The 16,054-nt window shown below is 42.7% G+C and overlaps 1 protein-coding gene across 1 annotated transcript in view; it reads right to left on the reverse strand.

Annotated features, from left to right (window-relative positions):
* The window catches only part of LOC111863047, a gene marked incomplete at its 3' end in the record, with an annotated part of 400,943 nt that overhangs the window by 348,392 nt on the left and 36,497 nt on the right, over window positions 1–16,054 (reverse strand). The window contains exons 2-3 of the mRNA XM_023848997.2: window positions 15,777–15,914; window positions 2,158–2,259 (exon numbers count right to left, since the gene is read on the reverse strand). Coding sequence (XP_023704765.1) covers window positions 2,158–2,259; window positions 15,777–15,912 — 238 coding nt within the window. The remainder of the gene's footprint in view (window positions 1–2,157; window positions 2,260–15,776; window positions 15,915–16,054) is intronic.

Below are 16,054 nucleotides of genomic sequence, written 5' to 3' on the forward strand. Positions count from 1 at the left end.
ATTATTATTATTATTATTATTATTAGTTCCAAAATGTCATAACGTCATCGACCGCTAAGCCATGTACCAAGCTAAGAGGACGACGGAAACATCATCAGATAGTGACGCAGGTCGCTATGTTGTCATTATATGTTTATTGCATTCCATTTTGAACATAATGGAAACCAAATCGCCATGCTGGTGATGCTGAGCACATAGGATTATCTTCCATAAGGTTGCCTACTTAGTGTACGAAGTACCAAGATGTACTAGACAAAGAATGGATATGATTAGACCGGTTAAACGTAACCAAACAGGGTTACGCCTTCGTCATGTTATTACACACATTTCCATCTTACAACACAGTAGCGTGCGGGTAGATTCTAAAGGGTTCTGACGATGGTGTATAACACTCTTAATCACAGGGTTTTTGGTATTTGCTCATCGTCCGTATTCTAGAAACTAGAAAACACACCGTTTCGGAAACTGGATCTATTTCCGTCCTCAGGTGAGAGGGGGGAAGACATCCGCTCAGTTGGGTCCCTTAGAAAGAGCTAATCTCAATGTCACTATTATCCGTTTTGAACGTGCATTCACCTTGTTAAATGGCAAGACATTGTTTAAATATATATTAAAAAAAATATTTTGCTCAAAGGAATTTCTTTCTTCTGCTTGACGAGTCTTGGTTTCTATCGTACCAAACTGTTTCTTTGTTAATGTGTCAGTCATACGTAGTGTGGATCATACTTGGAAAAACAAACGTAATGAATACTAAATAACGTTCATATTTAATGACACAACATTCAGTCATTCACGGACAAATTATTGTGGCGTGCTGCCAGGAAGGCCGGACTATAGAACGTCCACTGCTGGTCAACGGCTAGCAATTCCTAGGCAACGAAGTATAAACAGGCCGTTGCCTAGGGAAGTGCTTAAGCAACAGAGACCGAATTGTTCAGTTCCCACAGCAATGGATGCGCAACAATAGGGCGTCCATAGCTACGCAATGCATGGATAGACACGCCTGACAACAATACATGATATTCTTTGCTAAGCAGCAATGTGTTTTCTGTGGGTGGTCCGTGCCGAGCCTATATATGAAGCAGTGAACACTGTTCGAGAGGGTCCAATGAGCGGTAAGGGAAGAACCAAGATCGAAGACTCCGCCGAGAATAGCAGTACAAGGGTACAGCCACTGAAGTGGGAACGTGAGAGGCGTTACTGAGAGTTATTACATCTGTGAGTGTAAACAAATAATTGTCCAATAAATATTCGTCTAATCCGAAACCCATTGTTTCTTGTCGCGTTACCTAGGAAACACGCGACAATATTATGGATGATGCAACAAGTTCGCTCTTCGACGGGAAGCGTTGGTCACAGCTCGGTCAAGCCGTGACTAACTATAGTATACAGGATGTCCCAGGAGGAATGGGCCAGACTTCGGTAGGGTGTTCCTTATGTTAAAGTATGCCGATATAACCCAAGACACTTATGTCCAAAGTTGAACGGTTACGGAGATAATGGCCAGAGAAGTGTGAAACTTTGACAGGTGTTACACACATGTTGATTACCAAATACATATTAAAACTGGCAGGAATATGTGATTTCTGTAATGTTAATAATGTACGTAACATCAAACTAACTTTGAGTGACATGAAGCCATTAAATTGAACTACAAAAACTCGCACGCCATGTCAAAGTTGTCGTTAAGAGTTCCAAGCACTATGCATGACACATGAATGGCAAGCGCTGACGTAACATTGCTGACTGCGCGTTCTGGTATGCGAATGTATGGGGCTAACGTGAGCTGCCATCACTACACTCAAGGACAAACACAGATAAGAGTAGCCAGCTGACAGGTACAGTGCGCGGACCCGCCAGACGACCACACTTTTTTCGAGCCATTATCTCCGTAACCGTTCAACTTTGGACATAGGTGTTTTGGGTTTCATCGGCATAGTTTAACATAAGGAACACCCTCCTGAAGTCTGGCACATTCCTCCTGGGACATTCTGTATATGGACATAGTAAAAGACACGTACGATATAGCGAATTAATTACTCGCTTACATCTATGCTGTTATTTAAATTGGTTTAAAATATTCGAAATAGGTACTGATACAATGCCAGAGTGAATGTGATCCATAAAACTTAAAAAAATTCAATATTCATAACTTACCGCAGGGACGCCATCTGACGTGGTGAGGATTATGATGAAGAGAAGGAAGTTCCGAGGGCCTACGTTCGATTTCCGGTTGATGTTGACAGCCGCAACGTTGAACTGTGGGGACAAAATACATGTCACTTTTGTTAACAGGACATAAAATGGATTGCATGCAAAATGCACGCTTCATTGGTAGTATAAAGACGGGTGCATAAATGTGGTACCACAAAGGTAAACTAGTCCCTGTGTTTAATTAACCGCCACGTCATGAAGATACGTGGTGGGGTGTGGAGTTATGGCACCATACATTCCTCGCGAATGCAAAATTCCTGCCTCTGTAGGCAGACTCTCTGCTAGGCTTGGAAGCAAGGTATGTACCTACTGCAATGTTTCTATGGGCAGAAACTTGCTACCGAGTACTGTCAGATCATAAGCATATGAGGCGGTCTTTTTTGTGGAGGCTGAAATATTAGTTCTGAGAAACAAACAGTTTAATTTGCCCGCGAGATTACAAGGCGGGCGCGTGTAATCGGATTATGTCACAAGGCAGGCTTCGGTATTAGTTGTATTGAACCACAAAGACAAAGTTTAGTACAACCGAATATACGGCATATTATTTCAGAGTTATATTGTCCCTGACGTAACTGACATGCACGGTGTGTTCTCTTATGCAGATGGGTGGCTGTTACTACTCACAGATGTTTTACTTACTTTTGTTTTAGATATTAGTGGCAAGATAAGAACGGAAATGATAAACGGCGTTCTTCCTAACAGGTGTCCCAATCTGTTCTTTTTATTTCGGTGTCTCTGTGGTCTAGTTGTCAGAGATCCTGGCTACAGATCCAGAGGTCCCGGAGTAATGGGTCTGGAACGGGGTCCACTCAGTCTCGTAAGGATAAGGAGCTATTTCAATGAAATAGCGGCTCCGGTTTAGAAAACCGAGATTAACGGTCGCGGTGATTCGTTGCGCTGACCACGTGACACGGTCTATCCACTAAAGTTGGCACTAACTTCGCCGACAAGCGGCGGTCGCTCGGTCGGTATAGTTCGCTTGAGGACCACATGTCACGGAGTTTTTTTTTTTTGTACAACAGAAGCAGCAACTTCTAGATACTTAAGTCGATGGTGTGTTACAAGAAGCAAGGTTCTTATTTTGCACATCGTGCGTCCTACTCAGCTGTTGTAAAACACAGCGTTTCGGAAGTTGCGTTTGTGTCCATCATCAGATATAAGGAAAGAAAGGCTCCTACTCAGTTGGGCCCTCAGAAATGGAGACTCAGAGGTTGAGTTCCCAAAATATTGTATTTGAAAAAAAGAACAGAGAGCGTTGCACGGCGGCTGAAATAGTTTACGCAAGGACAGAAGGCTGAGCATGCTCACTCTGTGTGAGCGTGTGTGTGTGTGTGTCTGCAACTCCACCCATCCAACCTTACGTTTAAAACATATTGAGAAGAGTGTTTTCCCTAATAGTTACGATATAACCGTAAGCTTACTTATATTATTGGGGGCATGGGGTAGCGTAGTTGGTTGAGGCACTATGCTACAAGCCGCAAGGTCGCGGGATTGAATCCCAATAAGGTAGATTTTTCAATTTATCTAATCCTTCCAGCCGCACTTTGGCCCTGGGTTTGACTCAGCCTTTAACAGAAATGAGTACCAGAAATATTCCTGGGGGTAAAGGGCGTCCGGCGCGTAAGGCTGACCTCACTGCCATCTGTGAACCGATTATGTAGACAATGTGGGAGTCTCGACGTCTCACAACCCTATGGGCCTTCACGGCCTGTTAGAGGAATACCTTTACTTACTTTTACTTACATTATTACAATGCCAACGTAACTCGAGCATTGCAAGGTAATTTTAAATTCTTCTTTTAAAAGCCTCTTAGTTTCCCAGCTGACTTTGCGCATACTATTATGTACGAAGATCGCAAATGGAAGTAAAACAGCTGTAACGGACGTAATAGGTTTTCTTTGTGTATCAACAGGAAGTAGGATAGTCAAGCTTCATGCTAGTCTACTTAGCAGACGGGCATTTTCAGAGGCTTGTTTCAGTAGTCAAAAAAGCGACCGTGCTTGAGAAGTGTACTACCACAGAACATAGTTCTATTGTGCGTTTTCTGCGGGCAAAAGGTCTCAATACAAAAGCTACCTATAAAAAAAATGTTTCCTGTTTACGGTGGGAAGTGTTTATCGCGTAGAGCCTTTCGCAACTGGATCGAGAAATTCTCTCAAGGATATTCGAAAATTGCAGATGATGCCCGACTAGGTGCAGAAATGATTCAGGCAACAATCAAAAGATTTATATGCTGCGGATTTGGACGCAATGTTAAAATGATGGGACAAATATATCAATGTTAGCGGAGGTTATGTCGAGAAATAAATGTTTCCATGTTTTACTTTTTGCAGCCATTTGTGACCTACTTGCTAACTCTCCCTTGTAGAAACGCCTCGACTTGGAATGCTTTTCTGCATGTATAATCTATACGAATGCCAGAATAATACATATAAATATGTCTTTACATTCCTTCCGTAGACAAAGAGCCCTCTCAAGAAGTAAGCAGATCTGAAGGGTGCACAGTACTTGCACAAGCATCAGTAAGATGAATGACCCTTAGAATACACAGTCATTAATTTGTACATTCTAGCATAATGATTCACTTGTGGACTTTCAGAATAATAAGAACGCACCACAGACATGCATATGCAATCTAACCGCTAAAAGCTTTTCTACTCTAAACACATTATATTTAAATGTACTGCACACACGTTTGGACTCCCTCCCCAAACCTCTGTTACAAACTCGCTAATCACCTGCGCACAGACCAGGGTACACGCAGGTGGGTGTGCGCTTGTTGTACTAACCAGTAGTACCTACACCTGATGACAGATTCGAATGTTAACGTCCTTCAAAGAAAACACTCTAATTGGCTCTCCCGTTATTGGACTGCATTTCCATATGCCTGCTTCATTTCACAGTATATCGGCCATACAGTGGACTTCGGTTCGAAGTTTTCCTCAGTCCATCAAGGAAAATTCCGGGATTTTTTTATTGCTAGTGGGGTGGGACTAAGTCCCTTGTACTACGACCACTTCTGGCCTATTGTACCAGCCCCAGATGATAGGTGAGGGTGATTGTGGAGCAATTGGTGGAATGAAGATTGGCAGGGGAAACCGAAGTACTCGGAGAAAACCTGCCCCAGCGCCACTTTGTCAACCACAAATCCCACTTGACCAGACCCGGGATCGAACCCGGGCCGCCGCGGTGGGAAACCAGCGACTAACCGCTTAAGCGAAAAATTCCGGGATAGTACCTCTAGTAGGCCACGATCCCTTCATTCCAGATCCCTCCAAATTCAACATTTGTCAGCCATCCGGCCACTTTATCTAGCCTAGATATTGACAGCGTTGCAAACAACAAAGGGAATCCCTCAACATTTTCAGTAAAACTCTCTCAGGTATGAGGCTCTTACGAGAACCGAGAAATGCTGTAGCTCTCACTGAGTGCGGGTGTCAAGCTTACAGTACTAATAACAATGAAAGTAATAATAATGTATATCGAGACGCACCTGAACCTTGGCCTGGGATCCTGTTATGAATCGTACGAGCGGGCTCTTTATTTTACACTTTTATCGTTCCAGAGGGGGCTGTAAGCCACTGAAACGAAAATGGTCTGTCAGGTGCAGCGCAGCTGAGGTTAATAATTCAAGGAACATAAGTTCTGATACAGAAAACGGGTATAGTAGCTAGGGCTCTGCATTTTGTGGTGTATGCGTGAAGATGTACTTTGATAGTGAGAATTGAAGCGGCTGAAGCTGACCACTAACTCTCGTCAAGATTTGGAGCCATACTTTAACATCTGCGACCTCCAAGCTTGATAAGAGGGTAAGCCAGTCAGAGTGTACAACTAGGGTTGGAGCGATATCTTCCAGGCGCTGGAATTCGAGTCCAGGTAAGTAACTTTTTTCCTTTCCACATCGTCCAGGCCGGCTCCAGGGTCCACCAGTTTCTTACCTGTTTTCTAGGGCTCTTTCCCCGGGATGTGAAGCTGTTCGCTCACCTCCTTCTAATGCCTAGGTTAGTAATGTATGGAGCTATACCTCCATTCTCTTGAACTTCTTGGCGTAGCATTCAGTCAAGTGCATTTCCAGCCAGGGACAGGTCTCCAAGTACTGATAATAACCCGTCATAAAGAAGGAATGGGAATGTATTTGTTTTTAAATTCGCTTAGTGAGGGTTCGAGTCCAACTGGGACCACTCGGCACGGCGGCCACTGATTGGCCTATTGTACCTGCCCCTGGTGATTATGATCATGGGGAATTTGGTGGAATGAAGATTGGCAAGGGAAACTGAAGTACTCGGAGAAAACACGCCCCAGCGCCACTTTGTCCACCACAAATCCCACTTGACCAGACCCCGGGATCGAACCCGGGCCGCCGCGGTGGGAAGCCAACGACTATCCGCTCAAGCTATGGCGCGGCCTTGGGAATGTATTAATCGGATATTAATCTCATCGGGATGGATCAGGTGTAATACTGAGATTCTCTTGTCTCCTGAGTAGCTGAATGCAACTTCCATATTGCAGCGTTGGTTGTGATTTGCCATACGGATCGTCTGTACTTACTGCGTATTCTTCCCTCGTGCAAATTGCACTCAGTAAAACGAATTTCTCGTTTAATTCGCATATCTGTTAACATACTTCTGTTGCTGTACACTAATGTGTCCGCCTGTTCCAGCGTCACTACGCACAGACTCTCCCCGAGTGTGAGCTTACTCTTTCCAATCACACGTCATGATTTGTTGAGCCACACAATATTGTCATACGTTCCTGCCTGTTTGCACTGGCATTTATACACTAACTTGCCGAACCGTCTGTTTGTCACTGAAGTGTACTCGGTTTGTGAAGCCTTGTTTCATGTACAGAGATGTAAGATTCCTTAAGTTGTCTAACATATTGCAACGGTGCGATATAGCTTAAGCGCGCTCAACTATAGGACGAATGTTTATAGCTCGTTGCTAGGCAAAAGTCAGCGCGAATGAACTGGCGAGGTAGCTATCACGTGAGTCGTTTTCTCTGTGACCTTACTTATCCAACAATAGGACTGTCAAACAGTAATAAATATCTGGTCATGAGCCCGTGATGGGGTTTGACACCAAGACCTACTGACTGACCGTCAGTCGTAATATGACTTTGACTTTGAATAGTTTTCAGTTTTAAGTGCAGTTCCGTTCAAGTGAGTTCTCGGTGGAAGACAGCAACGGGAAGTTCGGTTTTGAGTTCAGCAGATTGTAGTTGACTTCTAGAGTGACTGAACAAGAACTGGCAAGAGGACTTCGTAGTGTTTTGAAGTGTCAGTTTTAGTGTTGAGATTCGTTGCCAGGAGACGACTAGTAGAAACTGAGAATCCTAGTGCATGTGTAACTGTAAATTGTGTAAATCAGCGATAGCGCTGTACTGACTGTAATTAAGAGAGGATGTAACCAAAGTGGATATAAATCCAATCATCCGAAGTAAAGTAGAACCCGTCATTTTCGTCGCGCGCACCAAATTACACGTGACAATACCGTCATACAACTTCATTTTACTGGAATTTCAAATAAAAAAACGTATGGCTCCTATGTTCACCAATAACGTTGCAATGCATACTGCATAAATACATATGTGGTAACTAACTGTATTGTCAACCCTCAACCCGCTCTACCTCCGTGGCATAATCATTTCTTAATGCCATTTTTATTTCTCAAAATGTTTCTTGGTTATTTAAATACATATATATACATAAATACATATGTGGTAACTAACTGTATTGTCAACCCTCAACCCGCTCTACCTCCGTGGCATAATCATTTCTTAATGCCATTTTTATTTCTCAAAATGTTTCTTGGTTATTTAAATACATATATATACATAAATACATATGTGGTAACTAACTGTATTGTTAACCCTCACCCCGCTCTACCTTCGTGGCATAATCATTTCTTAATGCCATTTTTATTTCTCAAAATGTTTCTTGGTTATTTAAATACATATATATATATGTTACCACATATGTATTTATGTATATATATACATAAATACATATGTGGTAACAAACTGTATTGTCAACCCTCACCCCGCTCTGCCTTCGTGGCATAATCATTTCTTAATGCCATTTTTATTTCTCAAAATGTTTCTTGGTTATTTAAAATACGGACAGTGTATTGTGATTCCAATTCCCTTAAAAGTTCTTTAGCAAAGAACAGAGAATTTTCTCTTTTATCAATCTTCCAGGGAGGGTCACCTAGCCTCTCCTATCCAATGGGTACTGGCGACTCTTCCTCTGGGAGTAAAGCTGTGCACCATGGCTGTCTGTCCGCATGTAACAACTAAAGAATCGTTTAACGAATTTTAGGCTACTTGGAATTTGAGGATGCTTACAAGAATTTATAGAAACAATAAAATATTGTCAAAATCTGACAAAAGCAACGGACCTACATGCGTCACTAAGTACGAACTGACTAACTCACTGTATGGAGCTGAGTTCCTCAGTTACTCAAGAAATTCCCAACATCTGTACTCTCAAGGACCCGTCACCAATCCCTATCCTTGCCAGCTGAACCCAGTCCATATCCTTCCGCCCTCCTTCTTTAAGATCATTTAATATTACCTTGTTATCTGCGTTCAGGTCTTCCGAGCTTTCTCTTTCGCTCAAAATTTCCCACCGAAACTTTATAAGCATACTACATACTCTGCCCATCTCAACTCCTGTTTGATTATTCAAGTAATATTTGGCGAAGGGTACAGATCATGAAGACTGTCACTATGCGGTTCTCTCCAGTTTCCTGCTGCTTCAGCCTGCTTCGGTCCAAATGTTGTCCTCAGCCACTCTCAATCTATGTTCTTCCTTTAATGTGACAGACCAAATATCAGACCCATACAAAATACGATACAGAATTATAAGTTTGTGTACTTTAATATTAATGTCTTTAGATAGCAGATGATGAGACAGAACTTTCTGAACTTAACAGTAGCAAGCATTCCCTGAATTAAGACCACCCCCTGTCGGCTATCCGCAACTGCTTATTCAATAAATTCGTAGCTACCTTCCATACATGAAGGCCGTCTCCTCTATCCGCAACCTTAGGACGAGCCATGCCTTGGTGACAAGGGACCCACTTAATCTGGCTTCAGTGCATCTTGCTAAACTTTAATCAGAACATGAATTGTTTCGAGTAAGAGTTGTAGAGAAGATTGAAACATAAATTTCATACCGAACACAATTTTACGGCTCACGGATTCCGAGTTAATTAAATCAAAGAGAGTAAAAGCGCCTAAATCATCTTCTCTGGCTTATTAATATTTGGTGCAAGCCTTTATTTATATCCGCGACTGTGAAGCAGGAACTTACCGCTAGAGTCACATGTGACTGGGTACGTTAAAAGGACAGAATGGAATTCGAATCATTACGTAAGCATGGCCCGCACAATGCGACTCGCGCGACATCTGTTGGTAATCACGTCAGTTACACGCACATCCGTGTCACTAGTGCCATCTTGACGAAGAAATGAGATTCACGTTCTCTCGCTACTAGCATTTCGAAAAATATTGATCCAAAGGTAAAAGTAGTCCACATAACTTCGGCGTGACTGTGAGTTTATTACGGAAGGTTAATCACATGGACAGCTTTTGTGGCGTCATAACAATGTGATGGAACCCGTTCAGGATATTTTGTAGCACGTTACGAGCCACGACCGTTGGGTTCCGAGAAGGAATTTACTGCATAGTTGAATTCCTTTCTTAGACAAAACATACGAAATACTTATACAGCTGTCGTGTTTGCGCATGGCTGTCGGAGCTTAACACTGCTCACATTCCTTATAATAGCAGTTTCCAGTAAATGACTCTTGGAACAGGGCCGGCCAGAGAGCATGTAATTATTTACATAAATCATGAGAAATATTAATTTTAAAATTTGCCTAAAATATGATATAAGGAAAATAAAAGAGAATCCTGAAGGTGTGGAATTCAATGGCGCAGACATGTCTACGTGGTACATGCTGATCCTACTAATTTATTATGCGGAAAGGAAAACGAGGAATTTATATATAGACCTACGTCACTGAAGTAACTGACCTAAATAAAAGCGTGCACGTAGAAAACGTGTCTGTGAATACGTAAACAGAACTAAAATACGCGATAGTCCTTGATATAAAGATAATTAAATAATGCATTTCCAATTGTAAATATCTGCTATCAACAAATATGAAAGAATACAATGATACGTTGCTCATCAGCTCAAGAACTCTGCCTCAATCAGGAGACGAAACTGAGTATCAGGGGCAGATTAGTATCCAGGGAAACAATTATCGTCGTATTTCATTCAGAATATTGTCCTTTCGATGTATTCTTCAGTATTTTCTATCACCGTGCAGTAGACTCATTCTTGAGAAGTTGACAGTCGTTCAGTTAGTCAAGGAATTCTTCGCCTTACATGAAACCCAAAGCTTCACTGTAATGTACATAAACGCCAGCCACTGGATTCAGTCCCAAGTCAACTAATCAAAGCACACCATCGCACCCAATTTGTGTAAGATCTATTTTAAAAATAACCTTCCATGTATGTGTTGGTCTCAAAGACGTATCTATTACATTGTTCACTCACTAAAGTTGTGCTTGGATTTCCCAGCAACAAACCATATAAGTACAGCATGAAATTTGAAATGGATATGGCATTTCTTTGCCAAATTCCCTGTAAATGTTGGTGTCAGTCTCAACGCAACACATTAACCTCAAATTTCACTCTCTCGTCACGAGTCTCCATTTGTACACAGCATAATCCCAAACATGAAGCTGATGATTGCGATGTTGCTGACACAAACAATTGTGGTGACGGCCACACCAACTTTCACGAGCCTAGTTGTAATGCCCATCTGTTACCTGCATAAAGTCTATACAATTTCACTTCTTCGTCAGTCATTAATTTCCATTTTAGCATACTGAAATGTTGCACGAGGTCTCCTATATCTATTATCCATTTCCTACAAAAAATTGTAATAACATCACTATGATTACCAGATATATGTAAATTGCATGATGTATTCAGATATAGCGCGCTAGACAGTCCAGCGTCCTCGGCTGTACAGTGCTAATACTGATCTTATTTGATTACGTGCTACGTTCGTATAGCTGAGTGCGGGGATTCAATAATTATGGCGACAGAGAGGGAGTTCGGCTTTATGACTTCTGAATTGAGATTCATGAAAATGAGCTAGTGAGTTCAAAACTTATGTGATACACGCTAACAGGTGTCATATCCTTAAATATGGGCTACTTCTAAACATTAAAATCATATGACCAAATGTCTTCCAGTGACAGTTTGTAGTCATCGCTCCAGAAGAAACATCTTTACTTTATAAGATTTGAGGCTTTCACGGCGGTGACTATGATGGGATTTTGCACCGTGTATATGTGGTGTTAACCGACGTTTCGGAGGAACGTATCGCCTCCATCTTCAGGGTAGAAGGAAAAATATAAGAAATCCGAAAGCGAAGAGACCCTGAGAACCGGTAAAAGCAGACGGTCTCTTCGCTTGCGGATTTCTTATATTTTTCCTTCTACCCTGAAGATGGAGGCGATACGTTCCTCCGAAACGTCGGTTAACACCACATATACACGGTGCAAAATCCCATCATAGTCACCGCCGTGAAAGCCTCAAATCTTATANCTTTATTTCTCACTGCAATAACTGCTACAGCGGCTCCTCCAGTGACGAATTGTACACCCTTTGAAGCGTGAAGTTCTTGTAAATAAAATCTGTAGTGGGCGAGTCCTTACCTCACAGGAAACAGAGTGCGCCTCCGTTATGAAGACCAACTGGTTAATTCAAGGAAATAATTTATGTTAATTCTGAGAATCATATAAGACGTATATATATGTTCTATGGGAAAAGCTCAGCATTTGTTAATGTTAACAACAGATGGTGTACATAGCAGCCGTTGTGTTTTGAAAGTTTAAGTGTCTCTTCCACGATTTCTATCCGAAGAAGGGCTTATGCATTTAGATTGAAATCATTGGCCCTAAAACAATGTCTAGATTTTTTCCGCCAGTTTTTCTGAATAATATTCATTCCGAAGATATTGTTCACTTGTAACGGATACCAGGAATGCAGACAAATTGACGAAAACGGAAGGACCAGATAAAACTTCGTAGGTCTATAACACACTGTGGCCAAAATTGGAACTAACATTTTTCAATGTATTTCCAAGAGGTCACAGAAGTTTTCGGACAAATTTAGAATACCAGAGCAGACCTAAATACGTCTAATATAAATATAATATTAGCCCAAATTATGAATCGCGTTCTACTCGATCATATAAAGAAACAGTCTCCCACGATGAACTCGAGTATACTCAACAACAGCAGCCAAGAGGCTAAATAAATATTTTCAGATCCTGGAAATATTACGACAGCATTGGTGAATTGTAGCTCTTGCAACAGACTGCGATTTTCATATGACCTCGCGATGTAAAAGACAGATGAAGGTAAGAGAATGATGCTACAATGGATCTTAGATAGGATGGGTTGGTATGGTCTGGATTAATCCGGCTCAGGATGGGGGCGAGTGGAGGTCATAGTAATGAACTTTCGAGTTCCATAAAATGGTGAGAAATTCTTGAGTAATTGCAAAAATGTCAGCTTCTCAAGAAGGGGCAGCTTCTGTAACCGTTCATTCTGATTGGAGGACTATTGTGCACTAATTAAATCTGTATTAAGTTAAGATTACAAAATTACAAACAAAGAGATCCGGCAGATCCCTTCCGGCGGAAGGGACATAGTTCAAGTTTTGCTATGTGAACAGGAAGTAACATCTGGTACATTTCCTGGAATTCTGGCAGTTTCAGCAAAGTCGGAAAGTCTTTGAGAATTTGAGAGCTGACAGCTTGGGACAGCTATAACTTAAAAGTGGGACGGCCGGAGCCTCATCCCATGGTCGTAATGCATCAAGGGGCTCTCAACCTTAGCGTCAGGTCAGCATCTGCCAGACTCACCTAGCAAAGCAACATGATTGGGAATTCAAAATTTAGGGAACCTCCTAGTTTGAAAACTTAACTAATGGCAAAAGTGGAGGAGTGGATTTCTGTTGGAGTCTGGGGTTCGTGGACCTCAGGATTCAGAGGGAGTGCACTCCACCTCGAGGAGTCTTCATACAACTTTCGGCAAAGTCGGACACAAAATTTACAGCTACGGCCCTTCCGTAAAATATTATAAGTAAAGTTCAAATTAAGTGTACTAATAAATTCAGTTGTATTCAGTGAGCCGGAGGGAATTATATGATTACTAAGTGCAACGGTCTAAAGAGGTGTGTGTGATTGTAGAGAAAGGTTCTTCCTGCCCTGCCCGAGCCAGACCCGTATAAGAGCCGGGATATGAACTCAGCTCTACAAAATACCGAACAGAACCCAGATACTCCCGTCTTTACCTGCTCTCGCGTACCAGCTCCAACCACCACAATTCTCCTCCCTTCCCACCTAACTTCTCGACATCCACGAGAAGAGGGAGGACGGTGATAAGTGGAGCACAACGTAGGTTCAAGGAGGACGGTTACAGCGTGGCGCCCAACCTGGGGCCCAAAGAAGTGAGCAGTTACACTTCTTGGGGTTAGTTTAGTTTAATCTTGCGATATAAAACGCTTCGGTCCAAATGGATAAGCGAGACCTGACTTTACAAAGTCCCTTTATTAAACATCTTCCGGAATGCCAATTTTGACCTCATATGATAATGGACATATATCCAGCTAAAATTCTGCCAACAAATTAGAACAAGTTAAGAAACGTACGCATAGCGAACAGCTCTAGAGCTCTCGCGCTGATATTGTCCCTACTAACATTTGAAGCTCTCCTGTAAGAAATATAATAGAGTCGGGGTGAACGAGAAGGGGCATCAGTACAAAATTTGATCAAAATCAGTCAGACGGTTCTTGGGTTATGAGATGACGCTGCGTAAATATCATTTCGTTCAATTATCTCAAGGACAGTGTCACTTCGGAAAAAGTGTTGTGCATGCAAGATGTGTATTTCATGTTTCTCTACAACCTGTGTTTGACATCTCTTTCTTTGCGATTAACATTTGGCGAGTTACGTTCGAGATATTCATAGAAACCCACATAGATCTTCATAGGAATTGTCCTTTACTGTTTCCTGATAAATAATGGGATATTTCGATTCCGTGGCCTGTAGTCCGCAAGCGAACTACACCGATCGAGCGACCACCGCTTGTAGGTGAAGTTAGTGCCAACTTTTGCGGATAGAGGGTGTCGCGTGGTCAGCGCAACGGATCCCCACGGCCGTCAATCTCGGTTTTCTACTTCTCAGAAATTCTGGTAGCGCCGGGAATCGAACCCGGGACCTCAGGACCTGTAGCCAGGAACTCTGACCGCTAGACCACAGAGGCGGTCTTGGGATACTTCGACACAAAGTAAAATTCTCCACTATAAAATAGCCTCTACATCCGCTAAGCAGTTGTCCAGTTGTTCCGTGCGAACAGACCGACAGACACAGCGAAGCGAATAGGCTCAAGACTTAAATCACCGTTGTGAAGTCCTCAATAATTATAATTGCCTCATTACTGCACAAATTTCAAACTTTAAGCTTTGAAACATAAAATTGAGAGCCATCTCAGCATTTGCTCGAAGACAAGAAAACAAGGGAGACCAGTGTCGAGACAGACCATAAAAGGCAAACGATAAGAAGCAGACTACTGGAATAGAAAGAGGGCTATTATTTAGAAGCAGTATAACGTGGGCCGGTCACGGTAGCCGAGCGGTCTAAGGCATGTACTGTCTTCGCTCGCTTGGAAACCGGGATCGTGGGTTCGAATCCCACACAAGGCATGGATTTTTGGTACGTGTATGCGTTTATTGTTTGTTTGTTTTGCCCTGTGTTTACGTAGAGGCCTTGCCAAGAGCTGATCACTCGTCCAAGAGTCCTATCGTCTGTAAAATGATCAAAATGAAGAGTAAAAAAAAAACAATCTCGACACCGTAAAGGGCTTCATATATGTACGAGTCTGGCTCGCGAGTCCGACTCGGCTCGGGTTCCAATGAGCCAAATTCGTCTGTGTGTGGATCGCAAATTTGGGAGTCAGCTCATGCGTTTGTGATTAAATTTATCCGAGACCGGCTCCCGAGTCAAGCTCGCCGAGCCGGACTCGCAAGGCAGACTCGTACGTGTATGGGCCCTTNTGTGCTATCAGCCCCGTTGGCCCAACGAGGTCGGCCCTCGGTACCTTGATGCTTCCCCCATCTACCAGAGGCCCTTAAAAATTCCACGACCTCCGCCGGGTTTGAACCCACGTACCTTGAGTCATGAGGTGGGAACGTTACCCCTAGACTACGGAGGCCGCTTCCCGCCATGACATACTCGTATATACTTTCTCCGTGTAGAGGGGGATGCAGAAGGAACTTGGAATGAACCAAGAAAAATCAATGCAATATCTGAGTCTCGAAACGTGTACGAGGGCTCCCAGTCTGTCAAGTAGGCAGATTTCCCATTAAGACGAAACATGATAACCTGAACAGTACATTACCAACACAGCCCCTTCAAACTTATTCGTCTACTTTACGATCTTTCCACAAATACAGACCATTAAACGTGACTTACCAGAAAGAGAAGTGGGCAGGGGTGCACGACGGCGCCTCCTGATGACGCCGAGAGATGATGATACGAAGTACTGCGTTCCATGCAACAAATCAGGGCGAACCACCCAGGGCAAGTACCACAGGTTGTCCTCCTTCATGCCTGCAACACAAGAGGGAGCATCGCCATATCAGAACAAGGGGGACTGCGGCCGAACTGCTTACTCACGAGAACGCATGCGTCCTACGTCTGTTGAAATAAAACACTCAAGTGTAGTGTTGATAAGTCTGAATTCTTGGGTG

The sequence above is a fragment of the Cryptotermes secundus genome, unplaced genomic scaffold (assembly GCF_002891405.2).
Source record: "Cryptotermes secundus unplaced genomic scaffold, Csec_1.0 scaffold1525, whole genome shotgun sequence".
NCBI lineage: Eukaryota > Metazoa > Arthropoda > Insecta > Blattodea > Kalotermitidae > Cryptotermes > Cryptotermes secundus.